This window comes from Ciconia boyciana, chromosome 1, assembly GCF_034638445.1.
Source record: "Ciconia boyciana chromosome 1, ASM3463844v1, whole genome shotgun sequence".
Classification (NCBI taxonomy): domain Eukaryota; kingdom Metazoa; phylum Chordata; class Aves; order Ciconiiformes; family Ciconiidae; genus Ciconia; species Ciconia boyciana.
This window is the reverse complement of record NC_132934.1, coordinates 216,223,894-216,236,665: the sequence shown is the minus strand read 5'-3', so window position 1 is coordinate 216,236,665 and position 12,772 is coordinate 216,223,894. Positions and strand designations below refer to the sequence as shown.

The 12,772-nt window shown below is 41.7% G+C and overlaps 1 protein-coding gene across 2 annotated transcripts in view; it reads right to left on the bottom strand.

The window, feature by feature from the left end:
- Nucleotides 1-3,452: 3,452 nt before the first annotated feature.
- The window catches only part of RSF1 (remodeling and spacing factor 1), a 65,377-nt gene continuing 56,057 nt past the window's right edge, over nucleotides 3,453-12,772 (bottom strand). For both annotated transcript variants that reach the window (XM_072850850.1, XM_072850851.1), the window contains one exon: nucleotides 3,453-11,296. In XM_072850850.1, coding sequence (XP_072706951.1) covers nucleotides 10,722-11,296 — 575 coding nt within the window. In that variant the 3' untranslated portion in view covers nucleotides 3,453-10,721. The remainder of the gene's footprint in view (nucleotides 11,297-12,772) is intronic.

Genomic DNA, 12,772 nt, shown 5'->3' with positions numbered 1-12,772 from the left:
CGCCCCGACGGCGGCCGGAAGCGGAACTCCTCGCCCTGCCGGGCCTCTCTAGGCACGTCTCGATGGTGCGGGAGGGTGATGCGTTCCTTTGCCGCCGCCGCCATGTTGGAGCCGTTCCCGCTCTGGGGGCGGTCGTCGTCCGCCCCGGCCGGGCCTGCAGAGCGGGAGAGCGAACGGGCCGTGCGACACCGGAGGGCACCACCGAAGGCTGTCGTTCTCCCTGAAGTAATTTTCCCTTCACCATCGACCCGCAGGGGAGGGGACGGTGTTTCACCCCAAAATGTCCTTGTTCCTGAGGGCGAGTCGAGGTGTATCTCCAGAGCGATGCGGTCTGTGTTCCAGGAGCATCTGTCTCTGGCAGTGTTTCAGTAAAATTTTCACTATCTGGAAAAGAGAAGCAAAGAGGAGCGCTGAGGTGATCACTGACGGTACTGCCTGATGACAGGTGATGAGCAGTGTACGTATCTTGGGCTGTAAATCTCTGTTGGATGGGTGACAGGAAAAAAACAAACACAGCAGCTATTCAGTAACCATTATGAGATGCTGGAAAGGGAATTCTAGGTGGATGGCCAGCACTCAGTGCCTGATAAGATACACATGGAGAAGAAAAAGAAAGTCACAAGTACCTGAATTGTTTAAATGATATCCAGTTGATTTCCCTCAGCAGTGATGAACTTGGGATCAGGAGCCTGGTGCTACTACAGTATGTACCTGGTGAGCTGCCATCAGGCAGCTGGGACTAGTCTTGGGACAGCGGATTGCAGTGGTGGGAAGGCTGTTGTCCCTTCACAAGCACTGACCGTGCTTCTTCCCCTGGATTTACACCATTTCTGCAGCAAGTTTCTTTTACGACACGTGCTACTGCAGTGAGAAACGGGGATTACACCAGTATAGTGTGGGTAAATAAATGGTAATGTTCAGTCTGCACCAGTGAAGTATGTCTCTTGTCAAGGGGTGATGCTCCCGATAACTCCATCAGCAAGGCAGCACCACTGCAAACATCTCTTCTCCGTGACTTTCCAGGTTGGCAGATGCTCCATAGCAACATACTCACCACGAGCCCATGCAGTTGTTACCTTGTTGTCATGGTTTTCAATCTTCCCTTTCATCAGTTTGAATTTGCTTTTAAGGAGTCGTTTACCTACCTGTGTGCAAACCCAGGTTCTCACAAACACGAACCAATTATTAACAGAATTAGATCTCCATCTTTCCCTTCTCTGGACTTTCCTAGTTACGGTCTTGGATAGCAAGGAACCAAAGCAGCACATTCTGGAAAAAGAAAACGTGTGAAGAAACCGGGGGAACAAGAACATAACACGGTTCCTTTAGGCTGAGCTTTCTAAAATGCTTTGGAAAGCTCCTCAGCCACGCCTACCCATTTTTGATTCTAATTATGCAAATAATTATTATTCATAAAAATAACAACCTTGACCTAAATCAAAGCAACTTTCCACAACGAAGTGATACTTAAACACTGCTCAAATAGCTTGAAAAAAACAACAGAGGCAATAGGAGATAAGGAAAAGGAAGTTTCTTGACCACCTTCAAGTTTGCCATGCCAAGATAAGTGCTCATCTGGAAACAAAAAATCGACAAATCATCCGTGAATACAGATCAGACTGCAGCAGCTGGTGGGAAGAGATGCAAATATTTGGAAACACCCATTCACCACACTTAGCGGTTATAAATCAATATTCTTGCTCACATCCATCCCGTTACCTAGCATGGCTGTCTGTATCAACCACGGAGACCCGTCACCAACTCTGTAGTTAACTGGAAATCACATGACAACTCCTTTAGATTGTTTTGAATTAAAATTTCTGAATGACTGAAGTTGAATTAAGCCACTGCAGCGGAGCAATACAGAGTTCATTTCTCCTACACACAAATGCAAGTCTCTCCTTGTGTCACATACCGCTCTTCCAAAACAAGACAGGAAGGATGGTTTAAGCCCAGGCTGGGAAGTTGGTTTTAAGGCCGAGGCTTCAGGGAGGAGGAGAAATCCGCATCTTCCTCGTTTACAAGATCCAGGTATTTCATACCCTGGTACTGAGTATAGAATCTAACAGAAGAGTTCAGAGTAGGTAGACAGACATTTCCTGTAAGTTCACAATTGAAACAGAAGGGCACTATTTGAAAGCTCTGTTCCTCAGCTGCAAGAGCTTTAAAAAGTGAGTTACAATCCACCCCCACACCAACACCTGAACATTGGATGTCCAAGCATGATTTAGTCAACCAGGGCTGTGTTGAGAGGCAACGGAGAGAAGCAGGAACCTTCACAGGGTGATTGAGTCATCTTAGGAGAGAAGGTAGGACTCGCCACCCGAGGGAGCCTGTTTCTCTCCGCTGACTGCAGGGCAGTGTCTGCTGTAAGGTGGCCAGTTCAGACTTAAACACCGAGTCTGTCAAAAATGCAAATGTAAAATTTTGGCATTTCAGTTGGAGCAGGAGGATGGATTTCACAGCAATTCCTCATCACTCCAGGTACACGCGGTAGTTTGACTATAACCACAGACGCATTCAAATAAAAAAAAAGGTTGACAAGCTTCAGTGATTCACATGGAGAGAAATCACCCTTTTCTTCGATTTCTTCTCTTTCCCTGACTTTTTCCTGTTCAAGTCCTAAAACATCGATGTCTGCTGCCATAGCCAGGTGTCAGAACATCTACATCTCCAGTGCTTCTCTGCAGGCTTCCATCTCGTGGTTTTACATGTCTCAACCTAAATAAATGAGCCCAGTTCCTCTCTCATTAGCACCACGTGGAAATCTCACAGATGTATGCTAGAACAGCCTAGCTGGGTACGGTGCCGGCTGCAGGTATGACCCTTGCAAACAAACACTGGTAACAACCAGGCAGATTTTCTCCCTAGCTGTAAGAATTCACTGCTAATTCAGCAACTGTACAACTCCAACGGCAAACAAAATGCATGTTGTAGCATAAGGCAAGCACTGAACCCTCTTAAGGCTGCTGGTTTTTGTCAGGTGACTGCAACATCGCTATGAAATTAGATATCAAAATTGTGTAGAAGATGGAACACATGCAGGAAATCATTACGACTGCAAAGATAAATCCATCAGGTCTTCCCCACTATCAGCGAGAGCTGGTGAAAGAAAGAAAAACTGTGAGTTGAGCTGCCATAACAAAATCAAAAGAAAACATGAGTTCTCCATTCCCATGGCAGGCAGCGTCGCCGCCACAGGCTGGAACGATATGCAGCAGCCACTACTCTGCTTATTTGAAAAGTAAAAAAGAAACCCCTCCTGTAGGTGCACATGCGATGACCATTAAAAAGGACTTGTTTCTTCAATACACATTATACTTTGTACATCAGGTTATTTCAATTTTTTTTTATTATGACAATTTACATGTCATATTTATATGAAAGAAATGACAGTAGATATTATAACAAAAACATTATGAAAGAAAAGTTACACAATTAGGCCTACAAGCTATAAAATGGCTTCAGGCCCAGCTTATACACAAAGAGTTCTGACCAGACTGTAGTGAGAGACAACGCTGAACAATTCATTAACAAAAATATTGGCACCAGCCTTAACATTATTTTTTTTTTACTTCATTTACAAGGAATACAGTATTTAAACAGTTGTGTACTGCAAATCTAAAAACATTAGCTGTTAATAAACTGCAGTTAACCCTTTGAGCACTGAGGCCACCATGACTTCCATTTAAAAAAATTTCAATGCATCATGTTTTACATGCACGTGGTATTACTGGTGGGGGGGAAAAGACAGTGAAAGCACCACCCAGTTTATGTGCAACAAGAATAACACGTCCAGTTTTTTCAACGTATCTCCCCCCCCCTCCCCACACACACACACAGTGTGTGTTCCCTCAGTCCCTTCCCTTTGATATTGCAGCGAGTCATGATTGAAGAAAGATTGAAAAACCAAGGTTCAGGACTCAAGAAATGCAAGGGTTAAACTCTACATAAAGAGCTCAGCTTGTGGAACTTTACCTTGTTAACTCTTTAGAGAAAGAAAACAAAAATGAGGCCAACTGTGAATGAGACCATTTTTAAGGAACTCAAGGTTTCTTTGCAAACATACAAACAGCACACAGGAGTAAGACAAAACTGTATTTCATGTAAGTATATCTTAAATTTTGAGACCTATCTGGCAGGTTTGATCTAATTCTCACAGAAGATTGGAGGATAACCATTCTGCTAGCAACCTGTTCTATGTTACCTGGGACAACAAATATACCCGACGTTTGTCTAACGTACAGGATCTGCGCCTATGCGAGAACCATCGTGCATACCGAGAAGGGTGACATTACGCTTCTGAATCGGTTGCATACCATCTCCTGGCTGCTGTAGGAGGGCTGTGAAACACAGATAGGAACTAGCAACCGCATTGGCATTAACAACAAATCATTTCGATGCAAGTTAGGGGGAGGAGTACCATTTTAATGAATATAGGATAGGAATAAGATACTGTACAAGATTTTAGAGTCCATATAACAAGTATGAAATGGAAAACTAAACAAGGCTTATAGCTTTATGATTTGATTTCCTTTTCTACCACTAACTTGAGTAGCAGATTAGTATCTATTAAGGACTTTTAACTGCTCTAGCTAACAAATGGTGCACTGGTAACTAGACCTATCATATGTTTTAGTAGAAGGACTTTATCCCCATAGAATCATTTAAGTCAAGTTCTGACAGACTAATCTAAGTTTAGTTGTGTAGGACACAGTAAGAGGAACAAACAACAAAGCAAACTGTGCGGACTCCGACCGACGTCCCCAGAGGCGAACACTGTCATAATACTCTATGGACTGATCCAAATTTTCTCCACATCGTGCCGATGGAACATTACCGATTCCCTCAAGGAAGGAGACCTCAGGTAGATTTTCCTGTTACTTTGAAGGTCAGGATGAGACAAGGAGGGTATCGGGATAACTCTCCTAAATGGAGACCTTCCATTGGAAATACAGTCTTTAAAGGGCGAGTCAGAAGTAGTTTTAGGCCTGTCCAAGGCCTGTCTTGCAAATGGCATGGGTTTGCATACACATTTTTCTGTTCCACTTCCCTCCATCCATTCCCCATCTCCTGCCGTTATTTGAAAGAGCGTTCACACAGCAGGAGAAAGCGACTCTGTCTGCACCTGGGGAACCAGTGAGACTGACTATACACAAAGTGCTGCAAAGTGCACAAAGTAAACCAACTGAACGAATGGAGCGACTCTACCGTTCAGTTCTCGTTAGTAACCTTTGGGGTTATATGTAGCAATAGTAGATATATTCACAGACACACGTACCTTCATTAAGCGCGTGTCCCCTCTAACTGCTATATTGTCCCCTCTCCTGCTCCTCGGCTCAGGTGTGGGGTGCCAGCATTTACAAAATGATAGTCAAAAACCCAAGTTTTAGGACTTCCTTTTAATTGCAGTTAAATCTGGAGCCTTTACACCACATATTCAATTATAAAAACTTCTTATCTACTTTAGAGTGTTCTATTCTTTCCCCCAGAAGCTGTACACAATCTTTTTTTTAAGTGTCATACTAAGCAATATACATCTTTTGCAATATACAAAATAAGTTAAATTACTCTGAAGCATTGGGACAATCGATTCCCAAGCACACATTTTTGCTGTTTGGAACTATCTCCGTTAGTTACACCTAATCTAAAATAAGAGCATGGTAAGTGAGGCGCGTTTTCGGAAGTGACTAGTAATCTTTGATACCCCAACTGCTGGGTGTCCAGCTTCAGAAATAATTTTCAGTTGATAAATATTTCTGAAGCCAGAGCTCTCCGCTAAGTCTCAGGTTGGGTACTCAACTGTAAAGCACCAAAAATTAGTCATACAGGATTTTTCTTACATCAGTATATACTGGAAAAAAATAAGGATCGTTTCTGTTGGATTTTTTATTTTCTGCCTTCCAACATTTTAAGTGAGATACAGTCCCTACCCCAACTGTTAGGGAAGGCAAGGAAGAAAAGACTACTAGGAAATGTGGGCTTGGTCCTGCAAATCCTTACTTCAGACAATATCCTAAATGCTTCTATAGAAGTTTTAAACACTTAAGGAATTGCAGAATTGTGGTCCTTCACGTGAATTGCTGGAGTTTCCCCCACCATATTCAACACAAATTTTTTCAGAAAGTTACTGTTTTGGTTGAAGATATTTGATCTTTTATATATATATTTATATATTTAAGGAATTTATATACCCAGTGAATCGGAAGCAAACGTCAAATGTAAGTACATATCTAGGGTGTGTGCTGCACATTATATCCATATTACAAGCCTGTGAATAGTAGTCACTGCACATGTACCAAAACCAATTTTCAGGGCCTATATATTGCCATTTTGAACTAGACGATACAAATCTCTTTGTTAGACCAGTTCTGGGGGCTAGCATTACTGCCATAATTTATTTAAATTACTGTGTACAAAGCGAATTAAAAAATCAGGTGCCATAAAAATTCCTCGTTTACTTTTCATAAAAGAACTTTCTGAAAATACGTAATTTGAAACAATTATTTGAAAGTTTAGACCAGGCCTTCCTATTGAAGAGCCTTGAAAACCAAGTTATAAGCACCTGAAAACAGAGGCATAAAATGGACACCCTGACAATGAACTATTAAAATTATTAAACAGTTGCAGCATCTGGATACCAGTGGAGTTCAAATGACAGATGAGATGACAAATCAGAACCATCATACCACTACCACACAGGTTTTCTTTTGTGAGCATACAGTTTTTCCCCCCTTGAGGTTCTCTGAGTAAGGTCTCTCGCCAAGAGTTCAAACACAGCAATTGGAAAACAGAAGGTGAACAGAAAACAAGTCCAGCTAAGTCATTAGCTCCCACTATATGAAGAGTTAACTGAGACACTTTAATGCACAGAAATCTTGAAGGTGATATAGTTCATAAATGAGCAATTTATGAAGAGAGAAAAAAGGATCTCTGTTTCTCTCAAGTGCCATTAGAACAGAGCAATCTTTTCATTAAAAAAAAAATCAGGAAGATGCAGTAATTTTATAATGTAATTCAACATGTACAAAGTCAAACTATCGAAGAGTTGATTGTTCAGCACTGATCTTCCTACAAGATTTCAGCACTAAGGGTTTTTTTGGTAGTTTAGTGATGTCATTTTCCATTTTTAAATCAAGAATATGCTCAGGTTTAGAAGACTCAGTAACTAGAAGACAGCAACTGTGGTGAAACAGAGTTCTTGATTCTACCACCTTTCTGGTTAGACAAACGCACCACATTCATTAATTACAGAGCGGACCTACGGTGCACCTCGTGTCGCCGATAGTCACGTGAGCTGCATGCAAGAAAACAAACAGCCATCATTTATCTTGGCGACACAAAAAAAAGTCCATTCCTCCACTTGATTTAGAGGTTCTTCCCCTCACCAATGCTACTTAAACTGCACATAGAAATTAATTCACTTTCTTCCTCATCAGTTATAATCTGAAGAGTTTGCCATTAAAAAAGAGAAAGCTTTTAGTGACAACCTGTGTGGAATAAAGAAGAGTTTGTTGAGTAAATGCTTTGTACGTTGAGCCAATAGCTGCTTGTTCTTGTACTTTTAAATCCATTATGTTAAAAAAATCCCTGGCCAGTTTTCACTCTGTTTCTTATATGGTTTGAGCTTTCTGTTAGTCCAAAGCCACACCTGAAGATCACTATTCAAAGACATTTAACTTCTGATCTCGTGATGAGTACAGAAGAGCACGAGATTGTAAGGACACCAGGAGGACATTTCCACTCTGGAATCACACATACATACTATAACAGCACGAACCCTGTGTGGCAGTCAGCTGACCTCATGTCAGAAAATGTCATCTTTCCAAATAGGAGACTGTACATTTTCCACCAAGCAGGAAGCCTTAGAAATGAGAAATACGAGCTCGAAAACGTTAAGACTTTCTAGGGCGTTTTTTTGCAGTTTTTACTTGCACATTGTTCCTACTGGTCTAAGGGGGAATGCTGGATCCTGGGGGATGAAGCTGTCTCAGGTACCAAAGGTGACTTCTTAGAGGACAGAAAAGTTGTTTTTGAAAAGTGACCTATAGAAAGGAAAACTCGGTAACAGCTTGTCATTCCGCCTTTTTAAAAATGCGATGCTCCTGAGGTAAGCTTCAGTGCTCCAATTCTGCTCCCTGGTCTTTCCTGCTTTGACGTCACTCCCTAACTCAGTGCTCAGTTTTCTCCCGGTTGGTATATTCGATATTGTAACTCTTGTATTTTCCTACATTCACCATTACTTGCCCACTACATATTTAACATTTGGGGTTGACTCTACAAGCAAGAATGTTTGCTACAGCACTGATCAGATACTAAAAGGCTCCATCAGGCAGCAAAAAAGGTTATGGCACTGCCAAAACAAATGAGAAACCGTTGGTTGCACAGTGTTGCTGCACGTGAATCAGACAGTTTGCACTGCAAGTATTAAAAATGCTCAGCAATTATTAGCATTGAAAAGTGGAAGCCATATGTTCTTGCTTGTTTTAAAACACAAGTATATTAGAAATGTAGAAGCACTACATTTACACATCACCTAAGCAAAGAAAAACACTAGAGTAGCTTAAAATGCTACATACGCTTTTAAGAACTCATTCTAAACTTCTGTGGCTTTTCACTACCCTGTTTTAATATCTGCTCATGAAAACTGTTAATAGTTAACATCAGTAAGGTGGAAAAATACTTAATTTTTAATTGAATTAAGTTCTCATTTAGAAAGAGAGTGAGTTCTCATTTTTTAAATCACAAGCTTGCTTAGCACAGCAGATAACGAGTGAGTTCCATCTTTTTGTGTCTCTGCTGATTCTAGCTTTATAGCAGGATATGTGCACTGCTAGAACCCAAATGAGTAAGAGTCGTGGAGTGGTTCTGATGGAACTCGTGGAGGAAGAGGTGGGGAAACAAAACCAAGACTTTCAAGGCCAGAAGGTAGGTAATTTTTGGATCTAGGTTTTCTAGAGAGGTATTTAGTAAAGGCCTAATGCCGGTTTTATTACAAGAAAACAGAAGTGCTTAATGACTGACTAGTAAATACAATATAATGGAAGGGAATCAGGTGGGGCAGGAAAGGAGAACTCACTCCTCAGTGGCAGCAGCAGTTTTGGTGTATCCATTGCCGGCAATGGACATAAACACCAGTCAAAAATCCAAATCTCAGAGCAAAAGGATTAATAGATGTGACCTTTTTGAATTTCAATGTTTGGCAGATCTGTTGGAGCTGTCTGTGTGCTACAACATGTACAAATGCTACAGCCTGCATCTTAATTCAGAGTAAAGAGAAAACTGAATGCTACCCAAAACAAATTTCAGCTCTGCTCTTTATGTGCCCCATGTTGGTTTTTTTTTTTTTCTTTTGTCGTCTTTTTTCTTTTTTTTCTTGACTAAAAGCACGTATCACTTCATGCCCACTCAAAAGTTGATGAGATGTGTTGGAGTCAAGCGTTTTCTCTCAGAAATACTGCCTTCTTGAAATCAGTTGGTCACATGACAATTATTAAAATGTATTTTAAGAAAATTCTAATGGCCAAAGGCCAACACTACATTCAAAACCTGCTAGTACATCCAGGCAGATAAGTAAAATCAAAACAAAAACACACACAAACCCCAAACAGAAAACCTCCAAAAGGAAAACTGTTCCATTTGTTTACTTCAATTTGAAGTAGATATTAAGGACATGAATGGACCAGTCACGGTTTATTTGAAAATCCCTCAATCCTCTGATGCACTGTCATTCTGTGGTCAATGCCGTCTGTACAAACATACTTCATTCAGAACGCTCCACCAGATGGGTGAACCTCGAGTGGCCAGGCAGCTACCGCAGGGTTCTTTTGTCTGTCAAAGCTTGCAGCGCGTCAAGATGCCATCCGACTTACAGACTAACTTCGCATCGATACGTCCTCCCACTAGACACTGTGCATCGAAGACCGTCTGATGAACTATGCATGAGATAGCTTTAGAAATTCATGGCTAGCGTGTTTCGACTGTCAAAAACTTCATTACAGTACACTTTACTGTACAAACACTTTAAAGGATGTTTATTAGGAAAGTCTGCAAGTCATAATGGATAGTAGAGTTCTTGTTTATGGTACCTTCTTGGCCTCTAATAATTCTGTTTGCCTCCAGTATTAAAATCAAACTGCTTCCATGAAGGTGATTACTAAAATGAGCTATGGTATGTTAACCTACAACTCACAAAATGCGACAGTACAGACATTAATTTTTTTTTTTAACTGTCTGTTAAGTTGTAATCTAAGTTGTGAACATTTAAATATAATATATATCTCATATGAAAAAGCTAAAGCACAAGTGCTTCTGCACCCCCCACCCCACCCCTTGAGCCAAACCCACCCCAGTTCTGGTTTGGGCCCTGACCGATTTGGAATGCTTTCTTAGGCCACCCATTTCCACAAATTTGTATGCACTCAGGAAATATAAAGTCAAAAATATACAAATCTCTTGTTGTTATAAGGTTTTTGTGAGTGAAATTACCCAGGACCATGGACTTGGAAGGAGAAGGGGGGGGTAAGAGAGGGAATTTACAGCAATTCGTCTTCAAAGTTCAAAACTGGTCACTTCACAGAAAGACTGCAGGACTGGTGAAATTCTTGCTTCTAAAAAGTGATACTGTAGTGGAGAATTTTCTAGGAAAAATAAAACAGCTTTTAATAACTGGCCCGCTGGTATGAGCTACCGTGGAATAAATTAGCACAAAAATGGAAGTCTTATAACTGTTCACTGTTACAGACGTAATCAACAAGGTCAGTCACTCTCAAAAGTTCATCTTCATCTTCCTCTGGCCCTACTGCTTCCTGCCCGCTCCCCGTCCCGTTGGGCGCCAGGCTGGCACTGGCTGTGCTGTCCTTGGGGGCCTGGGTCTTCTCGCTTGGCTTGCCAATCAAGTTCTCAATGGTTTTACCTGGGCTCTGTCCGTTGGTGGAAGGCAAGTCCACCAGGCTGTAGTCCAAAGGGCTCTCTACTTTCCCTACGTTATCAAAGTCATCTTCGTCATCGCTTTCTATCCGGTAGCAGTGCTTCTTGGCGTTGTCTTGAGGAGCTTGCGGTGCTGGCAGCTTATTTGCAGGAGCGGGGTTTTCTGCGTCGTCGTTAGCATTTTCGCAGTTATCTTCGTCGTCTGTTTCGATTCGATTTAGCCGTTTGCGGACAGGCCTCCCCTCATCTTCCTCATCCTCTCCTTCTTCCTCAGAGTAGTCGTCTGTACTTCGCCGACGTTTTCGAATCAGTCGCTTTGACTCCTTTGTGGATTCATCATCTTCAGAGTTCTTAGATGTGTAGCTCTCTGGAATTAGCAGCAGACTTAAAGCTGTTAGCAAATCTGAGTGCAACCAATAGCAATTACACTTTTTTATTTTTCATCTTTCACACTCATTAAAAAGCCATCTCTCTCACCACACACATTCTGTCTCCTTCCCCAGGTTCCCCAACCACGTCAAAATGCATGCATTCTTTTTAAATAAACTGCTCGAGGAGCAAGACCAACAATTTGTTGATACGCTGTTTCCAATCTGAGGAATACCAGAGGCTTTGGAGGCAGGTGTATTCCCCCCTAAAAGTGCTAACTGCATGCCGGGAGTAGCGCAGAACTGTATCCCTAATCTCACAGCACCTGGTTTACCCCCTTCCAGAAACCGAGAGCCCAAATAATGGCTGCACTATCGTAAAAAGATACATATATATATATATATATACACACACACACACAACTGTACTATACCCCCGCCACCCCCAAATTATATATAACTTCTTCCAAAGCATATGAACACTGCCTAAACGTCACCTGAAGTTTGCTGCCCTTTAACGGGAGGCCTTATTTTTTTTTTTGGTAACTGGAATATTGCCTACACACTGACAGCCTTTATACTGACCCTTTATGGCTTTAGGTGGGAAAAGACGGAGACTGAAAAATCGAATGGCAAACACACACCATTTGATGTCTCTTTGTGATTTCCGTTAGAAATGCATGTGAATTGTCATTTTAAAGGGTATTATTTAATGTAGGTTCGAGTTGCTAGAGACTCTGTCAGAGCTGCTGTATTTTCAACGTAACTACATTTCCAGTAACGCCGTTACATATTTTCTAACACACTGTGGGAACTGTGGGAGAGTACTGGCATGGTACTAAATGGTGCCGATTTTCATATGCAAAAAGCCAGTACCAAAAATACCTGAGGAAATGGGATTTCACAGAGAAAAGGCACTGTCAGTCAGGCACTGTTTAAAGTCACAAGTGCAGGCAGCAAAAAACTCAGCCACCATATAGCAGATTCTTAGCAGAGAGCCTATACATCATAACTCTGAGAGCAGACTGTACTGAAGTGTAAGATCCAAGTTTTCCAGATACTATACGGTTGCATTACATACTTGTTTCCCTTCATCTGAGAGGATCCTCTACCACTCTGTAAACCCAGGCCAGCACTTCCAAAACTTACCTACAAATCAGTGGCACTCGGCCGATTTTCTGAGGAAGCCTGGCATCCATTGCAACCTGTACCGCTCAGCATCTCTGAAAGCTGGACCTAAGGTCTTGTGAGCTGGGTGCCCAGAATACAAAGCACCCAAAGTCACTGCCTGCTTTTGTAAAAGCTAATTTTACATCAAAATGCACACCACTCACTCGTGGTGTGACTGACATTACTGAGAGCAGGCTTCCTCTGTACTTATCACAGCTCCTTCAAACAGAAGACTGAATGAATCTTAATCACCAGCAGAAATGCAATCAGGGCACCAGAAGTAATACCCTTTCTCTTACAAAAGA